Source organism: Bactrocera tryoni, chromosome 4, assembly GCF_016617805.1.
Source record: "Bactrocera tryoni isolate S06 chromosome 4, CSIRO_BtryS06_freeze2, whole genome shotgun sequence".
NCBI lineage: Eukaryota > Metazoa > Arthropoda > Insecta > Diptera > Tephritidae > Bactrocera > Bactrocera tryoni.
The window spans coordinates 32,573,396-32,598,991 of record NC_052502.1 but is presented as its reverse complement, the minus strand read 5'-3'; the positions used below and the strand labels follow the sequence as shown (position 1 = coordinate 32,598,991).

The following is a 25,596-nucleotide window of genomic DNA, read 5'->3' as shown; positions in this document are numbered from 1 at the left end:
CCAATCGGACAAAAAAATAAGTTTTATAAATAGATAAACTCGGGCCTGATCGAAGGAAATTTTTTTCTAAATTTTTGCGAAAAAATCAACAGTTAATTGGTCTTAAAAAATCGAAATTTTCGAAAAAATTAAATTCCTTCGATCAGGCCCGAGATTATTATGTATTCTAAAAACTGTATAAATTTCATTAAAATCTACTGAGCGGGTTTCGAGTTACAGTTGTCGCCGATTCAAAAAACATAGTTTTGAGTTTCACACTAGCGCTTTGAAGTGCCCGAGCTTGCTTTGTTATTTGTCGAATAACTCAAACACTAATTATCGGATCAACGTGAAATTTTCAAAGAATATTTTTAAGATATTACACTTAACGAAAATGCAAAATTAATTTTTTGAAAATTCTAACTACCCCTAACCCCTTAATTCGCTGAACTATGTCAATCTCGTCATATATCTCATCAAAGGACCATAAATCTTCCGCAGAACCTCGAAAACTCGTAACGCCCACTCATCAGATGTTGTCTCCGTCCACGCCTCTGCACCATATAGCAGGACGGGGATGATGAGTGACTTGTAGAGTTTGGTCTTTGTTCGTCGCGAGTGCACAGTGGCTTCAAGACAGGAGATATTTCATCTTGAATTTGATTTGTAGATTCAGTTCCAATATTATGCATTTCAGAAGAGAATAAACTAGATTTCCAATAATGAAACTATATAAATAATATAATCTGATGAAGTGTTGCATTAAATTACTTTTGAACTGCTTTATTGAAAGTTATTTTAGTGGCATATAGTATCAAGTGCATACATGCTTATACAAATATTTTACCTAAATTTCAAAGCTACATACCAAAGGTGCTATCTTTTTGCTTAATCAACTTTCAGTATAATTTTTAATTAGTTACAGCGCTTTTGTTTAATCAAAACTGTATTGCCTCCATCAAACTTAACGAACCACCGTTGCTTCAAGCGCTTTTGCGTTACAAGCTAGCCAGCCGTTCGAGCGGTCTAATGCTTCGGCTTAGTTTCTTGGCTACCATTAGTTAGTTTATTGATAAACACTTCAATTAATTTGAAAATTCAATTTGAAATCAGTTGGTTGGGCACGTATGAGCGACGGCCAACGAACGTCGGCACGCCCGCCGCTTTTCGCGCTCAACGCAGATATTAAAGTGCACAGCTGAACAAACTTTAAAAGTACAAAAATTAAAAACAAAAAACAAAAAATTGAAACAAAATTAGTAATTGTAATAGCAGTATTTTTCGTATTTATTGGAAACTATAAAGAGCGAGCTAAGAAATTAGCGCTAATATACTTAAAAAAGCGATAATTATGTGCACTCGCACACAGCCACTCACAAAAACACAAGTGTAATAGCTAAATTTATGAATATGCATATTCGCCCGATTGCTCATTATAAGTACACACTATATGCTATAGTATGTGTATATGTTTGTATGACGTACACACACAAGTCGCCGAGTTATCAGACAATCTCTTTTGGTTGGCTGAAAATGAAAATTTCAAAATGTTCGCTTAATTACAAGAAATTGTCAGTATTGCAACGAAATTTGTAAGATTATATGTGCTTACCGTACATACATACATATGTACATAGGAAAATATACATTTATTTAGTATGTGTATGTGTGTATATAAGATCGCACTCAATTATTGAAATATTTAAACGCTAGTATTAATTAAAAGCAAACAAGTAGTTAGTAATAAGTCAGCAACTTCGCATACTAGGGTAGGTGCGCAAGTATTGTAACTGTTTGAAAATAATAAAATTTTTGTTTTGATTTCTGATTTCTAGTTAATGTTAATGTAAAGTGATCAGATCTTCCTTTTTCTATTTTCCACCTGCGTTACGCTTCCATTTTCTTGATGATCATGAGGAGCTTGCACCATTGTTAGGCATTCGGATGAGCTTCTTTTTTAGGGTTGTAAAGATTTTGTTCCTTCATTAGGGGTTACATGGGTTCACGGGTTTTAAAAAATCTATTTTTTTTTTGTCTTATTAAATTCTACAACACCTCTATAATAAATTTTCAAGTTGATCCGAGTAATAGTTTCGGAAATACAGCCTTGAGAACTTGTGCGCTCGAGGCTAGCTAGGCTAAGTGCGCCGTCTTTAAGTGTGTTTTTGTCGAAACTGTTTTTTTGAAGTCGGTGGGCAAGATTTCTGGAGAACTACTCAAGCAATCTTCATGAAATTTTACACAGGTATTTGAGATACAATTCTTGAAGACTTGGACGAAGGATTTTTTTCGATCACAACTATTTGAAAAACAAAAATGTCGCGAAATTTTCCATGGCATTTTAATTCTTTTGTAAAAATGTCTGCCAAAAATTCAATTTTCAGTTTTTTTCCTTCGTCCAAGTTCTAAGTTAAGGTTTTAACTAAAACACGTATTTTTTCACTTTAGATGATCCTGCAAGAAGTTATCCTGCCAACGCGGGCGCATTTTTTTCAGAGGGGTCACCGTATCAACCTTCTTAGATATACTATTTGTCTGATTTGATTCTAAAGTTCAAATTTTTTCACAAAAAATCACTTTATTTGCGGAAAGCCGCCATTTAAAAAAAAATCAAAATTTTGATTGTACTCGTAATAGTAATAATTTAAAAATAATTAAAAAAAAAAAATATGCTCCGCCACTCACCTTTTTTGGAGATCGGCTACCGACTCCAGGGAATCCAAAATTTTTCAAAATGTATCGTCGATAAAAGAGTACATAAAATTCTGTAAACTTCTGTACTTTTACATCAAAAGAAAATAACAGAGGAAGAGCTAAGTTCGGGTATAATCGAACTCTTCATACTCTTGCCACTTGCTTGTTAGTTATATGCGGTCTTGGGCGGTCTTTCACCTGATTTTATTCATTTTCAGCACAAATATACTCCGTTAAAAAAACACGCTCTATAAATTTTATTAAGATAACTCACATATTGGCCGATATATGAGGTATACAGACACCCGGAAGTTCGAAAATCTTTATATTGTCCTATTTGTTGAATCGATTCAACCACTTTTGACCAATATATGCTGTGGATCAAGTATTCGGCACCTACAAGAATGAACTGTTTATGTTGGATTTGGACAATTTGGCATTACTCATGCAAAGTTGTATGCAGATATATTAATTGCTTCTTCATTTGTAGACTTAAAAGAAAAGAAATAGGTGAAATTTTAAATTGTGTTATATGGAAGGTAGGTGCGGTTGTACTCCGATTTCGTCCATTTTCACACTGTGACATGAAAATGTCAGATGAATGGCTCATACTAAATTTTATTGAAATCGGTCGTACGGGTCTCGAGATATGTGACTTCACCTAAAAGTGGTTGGCGCCACGCTCATATTCCATTTTAGAACGCTGCTTCTTTAAAGCCCTATCATACAACATGTTGCAAGAGTGTAAAAATCACAAAAAATACAAAAGATTTCATTTCTAAAACTCTTGGAAGATCACCAGCAACTGTTTCAAAACGATCGTTTAGATTAAAATAGAGAAATGACCGAAAATTCAGTCCAGGGTTTTGTGCGAATGTTTACATTTTCATAAGAGACGTTTAAAAATGAACTTTTGGCAAATTGTAGAAGTTTTTAGATATACGCTCTTTAGAGTCCGGAAAGTATAATCCAGCGACTACCACTGCTACAAGTATACGACCCGAAACTACACTCATCTTTGGCAGTCGAAATGTTATATAATGACATATAAACCCCGCAGTAAAACGAACTAGTTCGAAACTCCTTTACAACTAGTTTGAGTCCAACTAGTTGGTATTTTTTGGAAAGTAACTGGCATTTTTAAAAGCATGTGTTTGACGAGATTTTAATGACATTTTTCTAAGAACTGATATCTGCCTCAAAACACACAAAATCAAGCTTAAATTAAAGCAATAGTTTGAGTTAAAAAAGTAAAATGTTCGAATTTATTTTGAAAGTTAGGATTTTCGTGTACTTACATAAATAAAATAAATCGTATTTTAGTGCCTAAAATTCTGTTTAAACTTTGCAAGCAACTTCTATTAGTTTTAGTTCCAAAGTACTAGTCGCGAACTAGTATTTTTGAGGTTAGTTCGAATTTAGTTAGTAATTTTTAATTGTAGATACGACTTTTTTCAGATCACCAGGATTACCTCATTACAGAAAATATTTCTACAGAAGTATTAAACTATATTTGTACATTGAACGCACAACAATGCAACGTTTTCATGTCTTCCGGTGGGTGGTTACTTCGTCGACTGCCAGCCTGGGTAATTAATTGTTGCAAGTGCCGCCCAGCAACAACCTTCAAGGCAATTGTTTTGTTTTATTTTCCACTTCGAATTGTATTTGCATACATATTTACATACAAACACACACAAGTGAATGTTGTTGGTGTTGGCCGAAAATTTATTTGTATTGCACAGGCATGCGCGCCACGTCACACGCTCATTCAAGCATTCAGTCAGTGTGCCATTCAAGCTTTCAAGCCCCGTCGTCGTCATCGTCGCTGTCGTCTATTCAGCGGCCGTTGGACCGCCAATTCGCCGGCTGGTTGCCATAAATGTAAACAACAGTGTGACGATTTAATTGTAATTTAGTGTGAAATTTTTATTTTTATGTTCGAACGCTCGCCCGCTCACTCACGCCGCCTCGCTTTGTTCGCCTAGCGTTGGGTATTGTATAAGCGCGTTAAAAATATGAATTTAATGCGCTATTAAATAATACTCATACACCGCCTGACCGCGCCAGCACAACCGTCAGTCAGCCTTCGCTCTGCTCTCTTCTTCTTGCTGCTTGCTATTTCTGCCTCTGCCTGGTAAGTGCTTGCCTCATCTTGGCTTATTACTGCCGCAAGTTGCCACCTCAAATTCGTGTGCGTTAAATAATTATTTCAATTTTCTGCGATTGCGCAGCATTTCTGTTGCCCATTTGAGGGCTTTCTGCGAGCCAGTACTTTTCCCTTTTGTTATAATTTTCACTTCATTTAATGGGAGTAGTAAAAAGTGTTGCAACACCACAAAAAAAAAAAACAAAAACGAAAAAAATGAGTAGAAAACAAAAAAGTAGTTCGTTCTGTTTTCGCCGGATTTTATTACTCAAAGTGAAGCCGCCTGCTAATGTTTTAGCTAAAGTGTTTGTTGAAACTACATTTTCGAAGATTTCATTGCTGTTTTTATTGTTTTGTTTTGCTTTGCTTTCTTTCACAATACTTTTTCGCTTGTTTTACAGTTAATTTCACTTAAAAAAGTACATCTTTTAATTAAAATTCTTTTAATTACCTTTCTGTGTTTCAACACTACTTTTTACTTTTCAGAATTATCAGCGATAGCCTGAGTCACTCACTATTATTATTTTGTCTACATTCCTACAGTCTGTCAAATAAGCTCCGCTGCGAAATACATGAACAGTGCAGTGTTTCAAACTAGCACTCATTTCTGGCATTTCGAACGCGCCGAATGCTGGAATTTTTGAGGTCAGTTCGTTCCCGATGCTATTAACTTTGTTTTTCGAAAATCAGTTGTGCGGTATACTGTTTAGTCGAAAAAAGTGGTGCAGTTGTGCAATACATTGTTTAGAGGTAGCAATAATTAGGTCGTTGCTTCACAAACTCGAGTTTAAACTTTTTTTTGCTTCTTAGCAATTGTCACGTGCTTTCATTGCGATGCTTAAGAAATCTTAAAAATCTAAGTTTGATTACAAAAGTCAAAAATTTTTTAACAGTGAGACACAATTTATCAAAACCGATGAGTTTTTTTATCGTAAACAAATATATATCTGATATTTTATCAAAAACATATACAACAAACTCGAGTAAAAGAAATTACAAATATTGTGAAGTAATTGTAATCACTCTTGGATATATTTTTTAACGCACAATTCGTAACTATACAGACTTAAATCCCGACTAACCCAAAAGCTTATTTAACAGGCCACCTTTCTCTGATGTGAAAAAATTTATCTTTTGAACCGAAATCTTGTTCGGTGTAATATTTATAGGATTCTCTGTTTGTCGGAAATACCAGACCTAGACCACCAGATAGCAGAAGTTTGTTGAAACATCTAGAAAAAATTAATTAAGTATCTCAAGTAGTTACACTGGCAGAAGGTTTCACCAAGCTTTATTCTTCTTTTTTCATGGCGTAGACACCGCAGTTATAGCCGAGTTTATAACAGCTTGGAAATTTCAAGTGTAGTCAGGTCGTTCTTCACCTGGTCTTTCCAACGGAATGAAGGTCTCCTCTGCTTCCCCGGCGTCAAATACCCTCAGAACTGTAGTGTTTTCATCATTCGGACGACATGCCTAGCCAGCGTGGCCGCTTCTCTTAATCGCTTAACCATAAATCTTCTGCAGAACCCTTCTTTCGAAAACTCGTAACGTCGACTCATTATACATATGTTGTTATGCTGCCTTTGCACCATATAGTAGGACGGGGATGAAGAGTGACTTGTAGAGTTTAACCATAAATCTTCTGCAGAACCTTTTTTCGAAAACTCGTAACGTCGACTCATCATATGTTGTAATGGTGCCTCTGCACCATATAGTAGGACGGGGATGAAGAGTGACTTGTAGAGTTTGGTCTTTCTTCGTCGAGAGAGGACTTTACTTCTCAATTGCCTACTCATTTCGAAGTAGCACCTGTTGGCAAGAGTTTCTCTGCATTGGATTTCGACACTAACGCAATCTACGACGAAATTATCTACGAAATTATCTGAATGCATTTTTGCATCAGAGGCACCTTTCGGATACGTCGGGGTGTTTTTGTGGGGCAGTTTTGGAAAACTGGTCGCATTTAATTGCAGAGTGCCCGATGTACTCGGACATTAGGGATCTGGGTGGTATGGGGATTAGCTGGACTGATGGACGATTAGATGTTAGTGGTGTGATCTCCACTAGTCGGAATACCGAACAGCTAGGGTCGTATGCGCGTGAATTATTTAAGCGGCGAAGGCGGTTAGCTGGAAATTAGGGTTTTAGTTTCTGTATGATTGGTGTGTGTAAGGGATGTGTGTATGGGGTCCAACCCCTGGCCACCAGTCCAGAGCCGTATGGAAGCTCAACTGGTAGTAGTTTCGGCTACGAGGTCTGACCGGAGACTTAATTCTGGTACCACGGGGAGCAGGAGCCCTTGGAGTTCGCTCCAACCTGCTCGTGCGGACTCGGGGAGTATCGTGGTGGTTGTGGTTAAAACCCAAATCGCGGGAAGAACTGACTTGTCAGTTCAATGTGGAGTTGCATTGCAACCGGGTGCCGGACCCAAAACACAGCAGAGGTTTTAGATGGGCCTCGAACCCTACCAAGGTGGTTAGTGTGTCCATTCCACACTGCCAATTGGTACTGAAAATGCTTAGCATTCTCAGGGCGCTGATCAACGCATTGATTTGATCCGCTGTGCTTTTGAGCGCCGTGGAGTAAGGCTGTCGTCAGCAGGTGCCCACGTAAAACACACCGGACGTTGTCAACGGTGACATGGGAGGCAAATCGTTAGTGCGACAACTGTTTGTTTGGTGATAGGAGATATTTCTTCTTGTTCTATTTCCTGTTTGGATATGTTCTTCCCGATGCTGATGGATCCTTTGGTATTGCTTAATGTCAGCTTAAACAGCCGTATTAGTTTTGCGAGGGTACTTAGTGACAGTCGTGAAGTCATCGCAAATTGGCCTCAAAGCTGACATCCATCAATCTCTGTTAATGACGACGTAAAAGTTAAAGTATCATGCTTGAAAATCAGCGTGTTGACATGAGGTAAATAGCGAAGGACCTTAATAGCTTTTATGGATGGGTTCAAGCCCAGAATAAATTCCAAAACGACGCCGTGTGAGGAGCGTACATTCAACAAATGTATCCTTACTGGTGACGAGACGTGGGTTTATGGAGCTCAAAAAATGTGCAGGAATCAAAAAATCAAAACCTGGCTTGTAACAAGTTTATGAAAAATTGGGTTAAGCGTTGACATGCTTGTCTTAGCCCAAATGGATATAGTAAAGATTTGTATTAAAATAGATGAAAATGTCAGTCCGGGTCAAAGTTGATCAAAAAATCAAATGTGATCACAAATCATATCATATAATGCAATAGGGTAGCGAAAGGCCTTCGTTGCATTTTCAATTTTCACGGGGAAGAGCTTTATTGACACAATACTTTTTGACCCAATTGCTTATTTGTTTTGACTTTAAAAAACGTATGATCTAACGATACAATATACTTATTATATTCTTACATACATTTTACAATTTACTCAGGTAGTTTTTCAGAAGCAGCTATTTTACATACACCTCTTACGAGTCCAAGGCTCTTAGGTACCCCGTTGTTAATTCCCTACGAGTATTAATAGCATTCATTGTATGTATGTTTTGGATAACAGTTTATTATCATTCGAAAGATCATTCTTTGGCATTTATTTTTCGAAGATTATCTTTTTCAAATATTGGCTGTTGCAGATGATGCATCCATTGAGTCTAATTTTCTATGACTCATTCGAACATTTCGATTGGTAACTGGCGAATGAGACGCGTGATGCTCCAAGGCCTGAATCGAAACGGGGTTGTCCGCATATACTTTATATATCCCCACAGGAATATATCACCTAACGGTGTGGTATTACACGATCTTGGTGCCCAATCCACCGGCCAAAAACGTGAAATTATCTATTCCCAATAAATCCATTGATTGATGCGATGAAATGTCGGATCTTCTTCGAACTTTACACATTCTTTATTGAACGTAAATTTTCGTAATAAAGTTGAACGATTTGTAAAAGTAAAGGCGTGATCTGTTTAAAAAAAAAAGACTACTGAAAAAAGTAGCTCTACTTAAATCACCCGTTATATAAAAAATATACTTCAGTCGGATTTTTTTTTCTTTCGTGAAAGACAAGGCAATTCTGACATTTGTTCTTTAGGAGTTATACGATTCGTTGCCTACTTTTGGGAGCGAAGTGTAAAAATGTAATGTTGCTTGCTAAGCTACATCTAAGCAGCTCTCAGCGGATTAAGATATGTAATGTACTGAAGATATTAAATTTTCTTCTTGCTTTGATTTGAATTTTAAAATTCATTAATTTTTTCACCTTCACGCCTTATATTATATGATATTATATTTTGTTGTTGCAAATTTGATTTACATACTACAGACTTGGCTCCAGCAGCGTGTGTCACAGAGTCGTAAATCGAAAGCCTTTAACTCTATTAACGTTTTGAGCTTAATGTCTGCGCAAACACACTAAATCACACCTGAGTGTTTCGCGTGTGTGGATGTGGATGTGTGGAAATGTTGCTGCGCAGGCGCAAATACAGCCGAAATAGCGTAAAAGCAAGCAATGAATGGACCAGCTGACGTGAAGGTATTAGTGATGAATTGCCCGTGTGCGAGACAATGGGTCAGTGACCAGCACACACACACACACATGTCTAACGTATTTTGTTGCAATAATCGCATCATGGCAGCGTCGTCACAGCGGCATTAAATTTTAATTGAATTTTACAATATTTTTCATAAAAGTCACTTTCCCACTGTGAGCGGCGCTGACACGCGTGCGCCTTTATTCGCCAATAGTTGCTTGATTGAATGTTGTTGTTGTTGCAGCGGTGATTTGCAATGCTTGTTGTCATGGTTGCTTGTTTTTGTTTTTGTTTTGTTATTAATTTTATTTTACACCATTTATTATTTATTGTTTATTATGTATTTTAAGCATTAAATCATTACAACAGCACAGCGTGCAACATAGTTTGGAAATATAGTAAATACAAGAAGTGTGTTTAACGGTTAAATGCAATTTGTTGCTTTGATTTTTGATTAATTTTTAATTACATGTTAGGTGTCTGTGTTGTTGTTGCGCGGTTCGTTAATTTGTTTGCAAAATCAACCACTTGCAAACATGCATACGAAAATATATGTGCATTAGGGTGCGCCGTAAGTTAACCAAATGAATTTATGTGTTAAAACAAAAATTTGTTTGACAAGATATCTTCACGAAATTTGACCTGGATTATTGGCCATGACAACACTACAATCTCCGAACAAATTATTTGGATTGAACCACTTTAGCATATACATAGCTGCCATACTAACTGAGCAATCGAAACCAAATTCGTTTGTGGAAAACTTTTTTATTTGACAAGATGTGTTCCCAAAATTTCGCATAGATTATTGTCCAAGAGATGGGTACAATCTCCCAACATATTGTTCAGATCGGACCATTATTGCATATATCTGCCCTACAAACGGAACGATCAAAATCAGATTCGTGTATGGACAACTTTTTTGTTTGACGATTTGTTTGAGATATTTTCACGAAATTTGGCAAAGATTATTTTCCAAGGCAACGGTACAATCTCCGAAGAAATTGTTCAATTCGCATCACTGTAGCATATAGCTGCCATACAAACCGAGCGAGGAAAGTCAAGAAAAATATTTTTTATACCCTTTTATGATATAAGAAATGCACCTGTGAAGGGCATTATAATTTCGATGCAGCCGAAATTAACATTGCCTCATTAATTTTTAACATTTTCTCTGTATAATAATTAATTTTCACCCATGAATTTAATAGCATAGCTTTTGAGTCACCCTATACTGTATGTATATCAGTGTGTGCTGACTACGCGAATTTGGATTAAAAATGTTTATCTGCTTCGGTGTTGTAACCAATACACTTTGCAGCAAGCTGAAATTAAATTTAAGAAAACCAATTTGCTCCTCGTCTGCCACAGCTGAGCTTTGTTTGCGGAAATAATCAATTCGTTTCGAGTGCTCCAATAGAGTTTTGGCGCAATTCGCTAATTTTGTGTAATTTTTATGATTACCTGTGTGTTTTTGTTGTTTAATTTTTTAAGTTTTTTTGACACCGGAAATGAGGTTTAAAGTTTCGCTCGTAAATTAGTTTTTGGCCGTTTTGTTTTTGTGAAATTTTTGTTATTTTTTAAATTTTTTATTTTTGGTTTTTGTTAATTTTTTTTGTTGTTTTATTTTATGCATTATTTATATTATATGTATATAATTTTTTGTTTTAAATTTTTATTAATTACTGCGTTTTGGACTACGTGCCAGTTAACTTAGCGGTAATATTATTACTGGCCAATGGTAATTTAGCTAATTGGCGCGGCGTGCCACACACACACACACATTTACAGGAAGTGTCTATAAATATATTTGAGCTTTCCTTCCGTCTTTTATAAGCTTAATTACCTGAAATCAGACAACTAACCTGATCCATTTCTATTTTTTTGCTTTTATTTTAGATTATGTACACGCTGCAAATGCATCATAAACAACAAGTAAACATGGAATGAAAAGTTAAAAACAAAAAAAAAGCACTCAAAACGGAACAGGAACAATGTGAATCCACAGTATGACTTAATGAAAGTCGAAACTCAGCAAGTCGAAGTGTGAAGGCGGAAGTCGAAATTCCTAAAAAGCGGGTGGTGAGTGAGGGTGCAACACAGGCCGAAGAAGCCTTACATTGAAGCGCACCAATATCAAACGATATGGTATACGATGAGCGGCGAAGAACGCAGGACTACAGCGAAGGACTAAAGAATCAGACCGCATAATCCCCTACGAAAACGGAGTACAAGAAAGTACAAGTTAAGCAAAAAGTTTAAAGAAAATAAAATAAACTCAAAACGAAAACTTAAAAAGTGGTAAACATAAAACATTCAGCAAAAAAGCACACAAGTTACAACAACAAAGGCAACCCCGAAAGAACTGCAACCTGAAATTACCATTTATAGCGCAAATGTATGTAAGCACAAATGGGGACATTTTGAGAACGCGCACAGCCAACAACGCATGTCTTCAACAACAACAAGAACAACAACAGCAAGCACCAACTACAACCAATATTAACCAACATTGCCATCTCACCGTTACTAAATACTATAATCAACCTTGTTTCGCCCGTCTTCGACGTCCGTCAACGTAATCAGTAAAATACCATAGAAGTGACATTAAGACAGTGACCGCCAGCGTACCTACTGCACACAAAAGCAAATTAGAATATACTTATAATAGTAGCTGTACTACTAGTAGTAGTGGCTGTGCTGCCGCAAACGCACCGTTATTTGAAGTAAAACAAAAAATAGCCGCATTTGCCGAAAAAATGTTGCAAGACACCAATAGTAGCGCCATACAGCCAAAAGTCGTTGTAATACGACGACGTCCAAATCAAGGTTTCGGTTTTACGCTGCGTCATTTCATTGCCTATCCACCGGAAGATGAGCCCTCTTGGCCACAGGTAAGCCGCGTTAAAGTTGAAATACATATGCCTCACCAAAATATACCCACTATTATATTACACATACGGTGGTATTACATTTATTTGCCCCACGGACAGATACTTGAATGGGTTACGCATGTGTGCAAATTTTGAATATGAAGAGTGGGGAAGGGGATGCGCTGAAAGTTCGAAATCTGTGCTTTTGATGTTTTGAAATTTAGTTGTAAACATTATTTTGATGTTCCAAGATGAAAACATGTTAGATCTCCGTTGCCGGATTACGTACAATCGTTGGATCTTTGGACCAAGCGATTGTGGGTTGAGGACCAGCTTCTGTGCGACTGCGAGATCCAAAGTTCATCTTACCGCAATAGTAGGAATTCATTATAAAATCTCCGTTACCATGTTACGTCCTAGCAGTGGACTTTTAGATTTCGCGGTCGTTGATATATGACCAGTTTCTGTGTAACTGCGAGATCCAAATTTTTTGCCGCAATAGTAGGATTTCTTTTTAAAATCTCCGTTGCCATCTTACGTCCTTTGGATCGAGCGGTCCTTGGTTAATGACCAGCTTCAGACCGACGTGATCCTTTTAGCCAAGAGTTGAACTCAGGAGATAAACTGTACTACTTGTCCTTAACAAAGTTCATCTTGCCGCAATAGTAGGAATTCTTTCTAGACATTCGTAAGGCTACAAATTTTGTCGGACGCAAGTTTTAAAATTTGTATGGAAGGAGGTGTGTTGGATACATCCAGCTATTATCACCTCCATTGTCTAGCTTTTACAAGATTGAGGTCTGAGGAGACAATCGAAACTGAAAGTAACCGCCTTAACAGATTTGTGATAGACTTGAAGCACTTTATCGATTTATGAGAGTTTTATGACCAGTTACTTATATATCAGTTACCACAACGGGCCGATATGCTAAGCTGTTCACGTGAGGTAACTGTTAGGTTCGATCTTTTAGCTACCCTAACCTAAGCTAAAAACTACCAAATTTGGTTTGATTGTTAAAAAGTAATTCTAATAAATCGTCCAGGTTCTCAAGGAGAGAAACTAAAATCATAAATGTCGTTTTAACAAAGCTGTGGATATATTAATCTTATTTATTTAAACTGCAGAGCTCAGTTTCAAAGGTATACACATTTTCTATTTTTGTCACCTCCCAACTTTAAAAACATCCTCGTCCTTCAAAACTTTAATCAAGCCGTTTATGTTCCAGCAACATTATTGAAAGGCTTATAATCAGTTTCCACATTGCCACGTATCTCTTAAATCTTCTATAGAAAGAGAAAATTCTCCAAAGCTGCTTCTTTTGCGAAGTTATGAAAGCTCCTTCACTCTAAAAGCTCTTACAGTGTACTACCTAAGGTACTCGACACTTGCTCCGTCCTGATTGATGACGCCTGATTTTTCGAAGCTTCCTTGGCGGATCTAAAGATGTATTCACTGGAGGCGTTAATCCCTAAAAGCTCTTACAGTGTCCTCCCTAAAGTTCTCGATACTTGTTCCGTCCGGTTTGTTGACGAATCTTTCGTAGGTTGCTTTGCGGATCTAGAGATATCTTCACTGGAGGTGTTTTATAATTTCAAAATCGTTAAAAAGCTCGATCAGTTTACTGTCTCAGAGGTTTAAATTACATATGTGACAAAACAATTCCTTGAATTATCCAAATCTAATATCCAGAACTTCATCTGCAAAAACCGGTCGTAATATTTCTGACACCTGCAAGAAGCATAATTAAACCAGAATTTACTGGGGGTGAGGCTGATTCTCCAGTAGTCCCATTAATTACGAGACATGAAGTGATGGATGTCGAAGAACTACTAGCAGATTTCATATGCTTTTGGTAAGGTCTCTCTTTATGGTGGCTGCGTCCTCAGTTACAGTTTTCCGTGCCCAATGAGATACCGAAATCGGTACCCAGAATTTCTTACTTTTGCGAAAAGCGGTTTAGGCGCCTAACTCTACCATTTATAACCAACTGAAGTCAATCTCAATAAAATCATGCACACAAAGCGAACTTCCGTCAAGCGCCCCGTTCAGTGTAAAATCAGACGGTCAGTCTACAGTTATTCGCATGCACTTTTAGTGTATGTTGTTTTTGTTGTTCCCCCCTGATTTTGTTTGGCTTAAAAGTTTGCCTTTCTTTTATGCTGAGCATTTTCGCTTTTGTTTTTGCCATGCTTCGTTGATTGCCACTTTAAATAACAACACAAACACCTCCAACAATAGCAAAAGTAATACTCGTAAAATAAAAACGAACGTGACGACCGACCGACCAGCACCACCAACAGCACTCTTTCGCATTTGCAACCAACAGACATTGCTCGTTGAGTTTTATTTTTTCACAGCAGACATTATAAATACATACATTTGAGAAAAAAACAAAACAAATAAATAAAAATTAAACAAAAATCTACCAACATATCTCTTACACCACCGCCCCCTCTCGCCACTTTGGCGTTATTATTATGTTACTTTTTGTTTTTTTTTTTTTTGCTTTATTTTGCACACTTTCTCACACTTAACCGTCGAGCAACTCATTCACTCACTCAATTTTTTGCTTTTATTTCACCTCTTTCGCACACGAATCGCAACACACACAACGACGCTGCCGCCGATTTCCACTGCGACTCCAATTGCTGCTCTCGCCGCCGCTCGATTTTTCGGTGTTGTTGGCTCACTTTGACTGCCGTTGTGTTGCGTTGTTGGATTGTTGACTTGACTCGGCTTGGCTTGGCTTGGTTGACTGGCTGGCTGGCTGGCTGGTTGGCTCGCTGACTAACTAACCGACTGGCTTTGGCGTGTGTAGGAAGCATCTGATCCGTACCACCACCAAGTGAAAGCGATGGAAACCATTTTCATAAAAGAAGTTCAAACGAACGGACCTGCTCACTACGCCAACCTGCAGACGGGCGATCGCGTTCTAATGGTAAACAACGCACCCATCGCCGGGCTTGCATACAGTACAATCGTGTCGATGATCAAGCAAACGCCTTCAGTGTTGACGTTGCATGTGGTGCCCAAGGAGTGCGATGTACTGCAGATGGTAAGTTCACCAGTTATTTTTGTTTTGCTTTTATTTATATTTATGACAAATTACTAATAACCATATTCCTGCCCATTTGCACATTTCCGTCTCCGTCTCCGTCGTTGGCATTGCTCACCCCACCAACCCGCAGCATTATACGAGTATCGCGCACACACCAGAAACCAATCGTCTTGCCACAGCGCCACGACCCATACCATCGCCCGTGACTGTGGGCAATGGTAATGCAGCTGGCGCATTAATATCAATCATACCAGCTGCTGCAGCGTCTGCGACTGCATCTGCATCTACATCGACATCGACAACAAAATCATTTTCACACCAACAGCAGCAATTGATCTCATATCCACAGCTGAGTGGTGGTACTAGTGGCGGTGTTGTTGGCGGCGCCGGTGGAAAGGCTAGTCGTTCGGGCAGTGTTACGAGCTCGGGTAGCAGCAGGTTCCGTCCCACAGCGGTGGGGAGCGGCGAGTTTATCGATATGTCATCGCAGGGATTGCACCAGCACAACAGCGGCCGTTTACTGATACGCGACGATGGCGGCGGTGCATTTCTGTCGCGGTAAGTGCGCAAATATTTACAAAACATACAAATACACGTGTATAAATATTATTTTATGGGAAATTTATTCGCTCTGCAAATTATGCAACTCAACAATTACTCGCCACTTTATTTATATTTGCTGGAAAGTGCCGAGCATTTTATTCTTAAAGAGAGTGAGGTTCTGTACTCATGAGTTGTGAATGTGATTATTTGTGTATTTGATAATTTGTGTTTGCTTGATTTTTACTCCGAAATAGGAAATTATTTTAATTGTGTGTCAAAGTGTAGTTGTGAATCTGTGTCGTAAACTCAAGGTACCTATTAGTGAATATATAACCATGAGCATATCACCATGTGTGTTTGTAGACTGTCTCTACGATTCTTGGAACACAATTCTACATACATATATCAAGTACCTTCTGTGTCTTTGAAGTAACCAGAAATATAGTGGGTGTTAAACTAATTCTTTAGTTATGAGATTTTTGATGTATAATCCAAGAGTGGTAGTATGGAAGCATTTTCTTGAATAATTCCTATAGAATCGTACTAAATAAATAATAAATATTTATATTTCTTTTGCTAATTGGCGCTAGTCCGTGTATACGAGTGCGGTTCGAAAAGTACTTAACCTACAAAATAAAACGAAAATATTGGAAAATTGGTGATTAATTTCTCAACATTAGCCTTTTAGTTTGATACACTTGCTTCAGCAACGCGCCATTTTTTTTTTTATTTGAGAAATGCGCTTTCTTGCCTAATTTTCAGTCTTCAGTGCAGGTTGTTCAGCACTGAATCAGTTTCGACTGCGTTTTATGTGCGCCTTGATTCTATTGGCTGGGTTGGTTCGGTCTCTGCTTAAGCGCTATTACTAAATAGAACATTTAGATATAAAATGGTGGCTACTGGGCCAGTCTTCAGAAGCAGCTTCTTCAAAAAGGCCTCGATGGGCTACAGTAGGAATTCATGATAACCAAAATAAAAAAAAAGGAATTTTAACCTATACGTGGCTGGCTAGTAACTGGCAAATTTATTAAATTTTTAACCAAAAAAACGATCCGTCTTTTGTTTATAAAAAAAAAGAATGTTGCAGTAGTAAAGAACACACAATACGTAGCCTAGGTAATACTAGTATTACTTTGAAAGTTCGAAACTTCAAATTTCAAGTGTATGTATTGGTTAGTCGAAAAAGTCTTTTCGTATTTTGTCAATAGATGTCGTTGCAGTCGTATATCTTCAGTGGTACAATGGTCGCAAAGTCAGAATTGACGCCTCAAAAGGTTATGCTGAGTGTTTGGTGGGATTGGAAAGGAATCATACATTATGAGCTGCTTCAGCCTAGTCGAACGATTGATTCTACGTAAAATGTTAACAACATGATGAGATTGAAGCAAGCAATCGAAAAAAAAACGGCCAGAATAGTTCAATTGATGACTCGGCAAAAACTGGGAGAGCTTGGCTGGGAAGTTTTGATGCATCCACCTTATAGCCCTGACCTTGCACCATCGGACTACCATTTGTTTCGGTCAATGCAGAACTCCCTCAATGGAGTTAAGTTTATTTATTATTTATTCAAGAGAAGCCTGTGAAAATTACTTTTCGCAGTTTTTCGCCGAAAAACCAGAAAAGTTTTACACTGAAGGAATAATGTCTCTAGCGGAAAAATGGCAAAAGTGGTCGACCAAAATGATACATATTAGGTTCATTAATGGGGGAGTAAGGTATTTTTTTTTGCATTTTTTAAATTTTATATTAATGTACAATATCTTAAGATTATTCTGTGAAAATTTGAGAGCAATTAAAGCAAAATTGACGGAGATATGAACTTGTAAGTCTCCGCCCTCCGATTTGATTGTGAGCGTCTGTGAAACTTTAAAGCGTTTTTCCCACAACTCACGTTTTCAAAGTCGATGCCCCTCATAACTTCAAAACTACTGCACCGATCCTTTTGAAATTTTAAACATTATTTCTGTACATATTTTACGAGGTAACGATGGAGAGTTTTTTGTGCTCATAAATTTGATTTCACAATAACAACTTAGCCGATTTTTTCCCAAAAAATTGTGTTTTTCACTTCAAAGTCTTCGAAAAAATTCAAAAATTGGAATTTAAAGAAAAACCTTACAGCGTTACCTGGGGAAAACTATTATCTAACGAATGAACTTTCATTTTTTGATTTCGGATGATCCAGCAACGAGTTATGAGGGGTACCGCAATTCAATTTTTTTTCGTATTTTTTAATATTTCTTTGTAAAAAATTGATAAGACCTTTTTCGAATGTCATACTTCAATGTGCCATTGGTTGGATAAATAAATTTTAACTGTGTCGTCAGGAAAAAATCACAAAAACATGGCTTTTTTCGTATGATTTGACCTTACCCCCCTTAAAGTTCATTATAAATAAAAAAAAAATAAGTTGAAGATTCATTGGAAATACGAAAATACTTTTTCGACTACCCTTAATATAGCTTTACTATAAAGATAAGAGTTCGCCATTATGTTTTAAAAATTATTTCGTGCAAGTGGTTGTCGGCACTCGAATAAATACCAGCCGAGCAGTCCAATTCTCGACCACTTTTTACAGCAAATGGGGCCGTATGCCAATCAAGGTCTCAATCTTTCGAGCTTATCTGCGTAGACAAGCGATTTCACATATGTATCCATAAAAAAAACCGCGGTTCAAATCGATTGATTGATCTTGGATGCCACGTCACAGGCCCACGAAGCGTAATTAAGCGCGCACCAAAAGTTTCTTTCAATTAATTGATTGTTTTGCTGGCTGTATGGCCGTCTTATTAGAACTAAAAGTCGCGCACATCAACTTTCTAGATTTAAGGCACGAAACAATTATTAATCATGGCTCTATAGCCTTAAAACCGGCTTCATTTTTGAAGAAAAATATAGGCTAATGATTCCCCATAGAGCTAAATAATGGCTTGTTGATTATCATCACTATGAATGCGACAGTTTTGTCTGTGCTACTTTTGTAGGACCTATAGATCCTGGATAAGTATCAATTTGGAAAAATTTTGCAATAATCTTGGATGGTTTCCAAACAAAGTTGTTCTTTCACAATTTTTGTCTGTTTGATAAATTAATGATAATTAAATTTGTGTACCCAGATTTTCCATCGGTTTATTTTAGAAAAACTAAAAAAAGAAAACACAATTAAAAATTGATAAATACGAACAAATTTTCTATATTACTCATGTCTGCCGATACATATTAAAAACCATTAATAGCCAAATATATATGCACAAATTGAGAAAAATCAACGTTTAGCTCCTTAATATCGAATATTAAATTATTATCTAGTTTTGCCTCCAAAAGGCATAGCATAAATTTTAGCTGCTTAGTTAAGTTGCCATTTACCACTTAGCACACGCTACACAGCTTAAATTATCTACACACATACATATGTACAGAGATTGTAAATATAATGCATATGCATATTTAGATAAATTCGCAATATATTTAATAATAATATCACAATCATTATAATCTCATAAACAAGTAAGCTGAGCGGCTAAGTCAAGGCACTTTATGTGCTGACGTCAGCGCAAAAACAAAGAAACAGCAACAAAAATTCGCCAATTCGCTTGCGCAGGTGACTAATTGACCGACCGACTGCTCGTGTTTTATTGTAGACTGCATAAACAGTTAGCGAAATAGTAACTGTTACTGCAATAACAGCCTCTCTTCCACTCCGCCACCAACGCTTATCGGCAGGCCTCTTTGCAGTTGTTGCTCAAATACAAATATGTTTGTATGTTTCAATTTCGACTATTTTGCAAAATTCATATGCGTATATTTGTATGTATATTTTCGTGCCGCATAGCACATGCGCATGTATTTATCTTGTCTGCATTCTTCTTCATTTAATTCAATTATCTGTAACTCTTGTATGCTGCTGGAAATCATACTAGCTCGTTATTGTGACGTGCATCGTGGCATTTGTTATAGAAATGAGTGCAAAAAATACCCTGTAGCAAATGAAATCGTAATTTTAAAAGTTTTGAACATTTTTCTTTTAATTTTTATTTTTGAATTTTTAATTTTGAATTTAGCAAATATTGACAAGGATGAACATGAGCACATCGAACTTTAAACTGCTAATTATTCAAAAAACAAAAACCTTCAGTGGAAGATATTTTCTAGAAATCGGATAGATTATGAATCTGATTGATTATTTGAATCTATACTCTTATTAAGTACTTTTATTGTACTTCTAAGCAATCATTCTCATTTTCGTTCAAAAGACCAGGCAATAAAAAAAACATTTTCGAGTGCTATACTATATAATCAAATTTCACTCGGACTGCCCCCTTTTGAGCCAAAACAAGCATTCCAACGAATAATCCAATTCATATACTTGTCACGACGCTCGGCTAGGACGACCTTCAGCAAATGGCTTTTACTGCTTTCAATGCATTCTTGGCGCGTTTCCCAAAGTAGATTTTCCAGTTAGCTGAACGATGACTGTGGATTCGTGTTTGGCCGGAAGTCGCTCCCGATCATGGTAGCACGTCACGGCGCATTATCGTGGTAAAAAATCCCTAAATTTTGCACTGCCCACAAATACGGTCGTTTATGACGAATTGCTTTACGTATATGCCTCAAAACAGCCCAGTAGTATTCCTTTTTGACCGTTTGACCCTGTGGAATGAATTAATGATGTACCACACCACAGTATTAAAAATAAAAAGCGATGAGCATCATCTGAATTTTTGATCGACTTTGTCGTGGTTTTTTCGGCACATTTTTGAAGCCCCGTTCGCTGGATTGTTGGACTGTTTCGACATTATTTTTATAAGTCCACTTCTCGTTACCAGTAATGATGCGTTTGATTAATGCCAGGTCCTCTGCTACTATGTTAAGCATCTCTTCTGCTACCTTTACTCGACACCGTTTTTCTAAAGATTGGGTCGTTTGATACGAGTCTACCATTGACATGATTTTCATACTCAAAATGTATTGAGGTAATTCAAAAAATATGTTGTTATTGTTGTTGTAAAGGTTATCTATTCCCCGTTAGGATGTAAGGTTCAAATAAGTTGTTATAGAGGTCATCCAACGGCAGGCCAAGGAAACGTGCTGTTTCGACGGGATCGGACCTTAGGAAGAGGAGTTTCAGATGTATAGGGTTAGCTGGACATGCAAAGAAGTGGTTAGTGTCATGTGGAGACTCGTTGCCCTCTGTACATATATTTGATATGTCGGGGTTGATACTAGATAAATATGAGTTTAACCTGCTTCAGTATCCATAATGAATATGCGAAAGGGTCACTCGGCAACTCGAGCTCTTCATATGCAATGGGTGGCAGTGTGACTCCACGTACACCATTCACTGAGATGGAGTCAGTGAAGGTGTTTAGGTCCATTGTAAGTGGCAGTCAGTGCATGTTTGAGGTTAATTGCGTCTGAAGACTAGTCGGCTTATTGTCTTATATCGTCGACCTAGTTAAGGATCTTGATTTTCCTAGCTTATTTCTACGAAAACACCCCAGCAGAAAACGCTTGAAGAGGAGTTCATTATGCTCCTTACCTGGGAGCATGCGGGCCTCAATGCGCAGATGTTCGATAGGAGATATCAAGAGGCATCCCGTAACAGTCCGTAGTGCAGTGTTTTGACAAGTCTGAAGCTTTCTCGTCCGTGTTTCACTGCATCCAGGCGAGCATATTGGTGCGGCGTAGGTAAGGACCAGCCGACCAATTGTCTTGTATGTTGCCAAAACGTTTCTTTGTCTAATGCTTGCAACCTGAAGATTTTGTTGCGACTCTGTACTTGGGCAATAATCGCGGTAGTGTGAGGAGTGAAGAGCACAGGCTGTCCAATGTCACACCTACAAAAAAGATGTCGAAATACTCTATTATCTCTCTGATTCAAGCAGCGGTTCTCTAACTTTTTCGTTGTTACTGTCATTAACAGATGGTTGGATGACTGGATGATGGTTGTACCATAAAGTCAAAAACTTTTCTTATCGACTCAGTTTGCGTGCGCCATTTAAATGGACTCAATTTGAATAGGTGATATTTTTGGTTTGGAAAAGCTTCTCAAAAAACCCATTAACCTTTCGGGGTTAGCTTAAAACTTGTAGGTCTCTCCATTTGTCGCATAATATCCAGCGGTATGCATTCTAAATAGAAGAAGAGGGCCAAGCATATAACTAATATGTACTTTATGCTTAAATCTACTTAGATATTATTATAGTCGATTAGATCTAAATATGCAGCAGAAATTACAAGTTAAATGGGTAATTCATACCTTATAATGCTCTTTTGAACCCAATATAGTAGTCTATCTCTATTGATATCTGCATTTAATTTATAATATCATTTTCTGCAGGGTATTTTCCTCTTCTTACTCTCATACATATATGTATGTATGTATAAAAACTGACAACAACAAAAGTCAAGCTTTTGTAATAAACGAAAAAAATATTAAATAGCAACAGCGTCAATTTATGCCCAGTAAACGCCACGTTTAGTTCCATCATTAACGTCATTATTAAGCGCACTCTCTTCACCAGTCACAGCTCGACAGCGGCAGCATCGCAATCATTTTTATAAGCAAATACAACAACCACAATAATACGAAGCGTACCCACAATTACCGCATCGGTGCCTGCAATCATCGCTTGTAGTAAAATAGTTGATGGTTGTGTTCCTCATTCCAACATGACGCCGCCGTCGCCGAAATGAGATGAAAAAATGCGCTGTTGAGGGTCTGAGATGATTTCATCGAGCTTATTTAATTTGCCATGTCTGCGCGTTTGTCATTCTTTAGCATAGCGAAAATTATCATTATTGTATATGTTATTATTATCTTTTTTCTGTGGTATTGTTATACCCTTAACAGGGTGGTTAAGTTTGGGGCGCGAAGTTTGTAAATTCACAAGGAAATGTGCATTAGTCACCGGACTTTTTGAGATATCGAGCTGAAATTTTGCACATGTCCTTTTCTCTCTAAGAAGAGAAGAAATTTGTCTGAAACGTCGATATCGGGCGGCTATAGCATGTAGCTGTCATACAAACCAACCCATCGAAAACAAGGCCTTATATAGAAAACTTTTTTATTTGACAACATACCTTCGCTAAAACTGAAATAGACTGTTATCCCAGGCAATGCTACTATATTCTAACAAATTGTTCGGATCGGACACCTATAGCATATACCAGCCACACAAACTAATCAATCAAAATCAGGTTCTTGTATGTAGAACTTTTTTATTTGACGAAATATCTTCATGAGATTTCGCATGGACTATTATTAAAAGCAATTATATTATCTTTGAAGAAAGTGTTCAGATCTGTGCACTATAGCATGTAGCTGCATCGACTGATCAAAATCAAGTTGTTGTATGGAAAACTTTTTTATGTGACAAGTTAGCTTCACGAAATTTAACATGGACTTCTATCCAAAGCTGCGCTACAATCTATGAAGAAATTGTTCAGATCGGACTACTATAGCATATACCTGTCATACAAACTAACCGCTCAAAATGAAGATAAAGATCTCTTTGTATCCTTTTGTGCTATAAAAAATGCGCGTGTGTAGGATATTATGGCTTCAGTGCAGTCGAAGTAAAATATTTTGCTTGTTTGTTTTTTTGTTTTTGTTAATATTACTCATTTTTATTTGAGCCTGCATTATTTTTATGTGTTAATTGCGCTATTTTTGCGATTTCGTCGTGCAATCGTGTGTCGATTTAAATTGCTTATGAGTAAATATATTCGTATGTACATATGTATGTGTCAATGTATGTATGTGTCCATCATCAGTTTTGAAATGAAATTCGCAATTTATTTGATTTATTAGCAATAAAAAGTGTTTGTATATATTATATTTCTTATTATAAATATTCCCGCATTACACACGTTCTGCCAAAGTTTCTTTTTATTTTTGTATACTTTTTACTTTTAATTGCATTGCCTGCGCTTATTTGTTTCCCGTGAGATAAGCATGTGAGTGATAAGCGTCAAGAGTACATTTTTGTTTTACTTTTTTATTTTGTTTTTTCTTCTTAAATAAACTTGCGTATTCATATAATTATAGCCCGGCTTATTATGGGCGTTCCGTTTTAACATAACTGCAATATTTGCTGCTTTTATTAAGAAATACATACATATGTACATACATTTGTATGTAAGTTTCACTGCTCACATGACGTTCGCAATGACCTTGCCCTTGTTTGAGTTCATCTTCGCTGTGCAATCGCAGGCGGAAGATATCTTCTCGGCATACGTTTCATATAATACATGACACATACAAACATATATTTGTATGTATGGCTGTGGGTGCGTGTGTGAAATAAAGTTATACTGCATTATGTGAACTTGAACAAGTTATCCAAAACATACTTACACACATACATATGTATTTTCTTGCAGTACAGTAACCTTCAAGTTGCAACTACAAGAATGTCAAAAAATATATACATATTTACGTATGTACATGTGTACTGATTACATCATTAATATGAAAGCATTCTTAAAATTTAAAGAACTGATCTTATAAATAATAAACTATATAATTTTCTAAGCTAACAAATTTGATAATATAAAAAGTGTTACAGTGATTTCCATCTGGACGGCAATTTCATAATACCCTCCTCGTAGAAATCCCCCTCCTTTTTTTGCGAAAAACTCGGACAGCCACTTTTCACAAGCCTCTATTGAGTTCAATGGACAGGAACAAGTGGTAATCACTTGCCGCTATGTCTGGGCTATATGGTGGATAGATAAAACCTCCCATCCGAGCTCCCGTAGCTTCTGAAGAATCTTCAACGAAGTGTGTGATCTGGCGTTGTCCTGGTGGAACACTACACCCTTCCTGTTGGCCAATTCTGGAAGCTTCTGGTAAATCGCCTGCTTCAAGCGGTCTAGCTGTTCGCAGTAGATGGTAGAATTAAGCGTCTGGTCATACGGGAGCAGCTCATAGTGGATGATTCTCTTCCAATCCTACCAAACACACAGCAAAACCTTCCTGGCCGTCAATCCCGGCTTGGACACTGTTTGAGACGATTAACCGGCCTTCGACCATGACCGTTTTTGCTTGATATTTTCGTCGCTAATCACCCATGTTGTCCAAGTCCAACTCCATATCCAATTCGGGCCAAAAATATTCGATTATCATTGAGCGGTAGCGATTCCCATTCATAGTAACGTACCGGTCTTGATCATCACGGATGAAGTACGATCCAAAGACGCCGTCGACCCATAAACCGAACCAAGCCGTAACTTTTTAGGGATGCAATGGTGACTCATGGAGCACGTGGGGATTGCTGTCTAGCCAATAACGCATATTTTGCTTATAGACGAAGCGATTCAGTCAGAAATGAACCTCATCGCTGAAGATGATTTCCGGATTATTTTCAAGTTGTTGCTCAGCCCAATTCACGAAAATACGACGATTCTGATGGTCAAACGGCTTCAGTTCTTGTGTCAAATTGATTTTGGAAGGATGTAGGTCAAGATCTTTTAGCAAAATTCGCCACAACGACGTCACAAGGATGCCCAATGCTAGAGAACGACGAGAGAGAAACTGATTTGGGTCTTTCTCAATTAATATGCTCGACACTACGGGCACTTCTTTGTCTCACTGGCGTGGAATTTTGTACTGTGATTGTAGATTAAAATTTTTCTACTAGACGCTCAATTAATGATCTGACAGGATGACGACCATAAATTATATTATCTTTAAGTTGAGGCCACTGACCCCGAATTTCGATAGTAAATTTAAATAATTTCGACTCATTGTTGGATTGTATATCTTTCCATGATGAAATGGTAGA

The 25,596-nt window shown here is 37.3% G+C and overlaps 1 protein-coding gene across 2 annotated transcripts in view; it reads left to right on the top strand.

The window, feature by feature from the left end:
• The window catches only part of LOC120773705 (serine-rich adhesin for platelets), a 121,368-nt gene that overhangs the window by 40,989 nt on the left and 54,783 nt on the right, over positions 1 to 25,596 (top strand). For both annotated transcript variants that reach the window (XM_040102739.1, XM_040102740.1), the window contains 3 exons: positions 11,233 to 12,227; positions 15,026 to 15,262; positions 15,396 to 15,823. In XM_040102739.1, coding sequence (XP_039958673.1) covers positions 12,093 to 12,227; positions 15,026 to 15,262; positions 15,396 to 15,823 — 800 coding nt within the window. In that variant the 5' untranslated portion in view covers positions 11,233 to 12,092. The remainder of the gene's footprint in view (positions 1 to 11,232; positions 12,228 to 15,025; positions 15,263 to 15,395; positions 15,824 to 25,596) is intronic.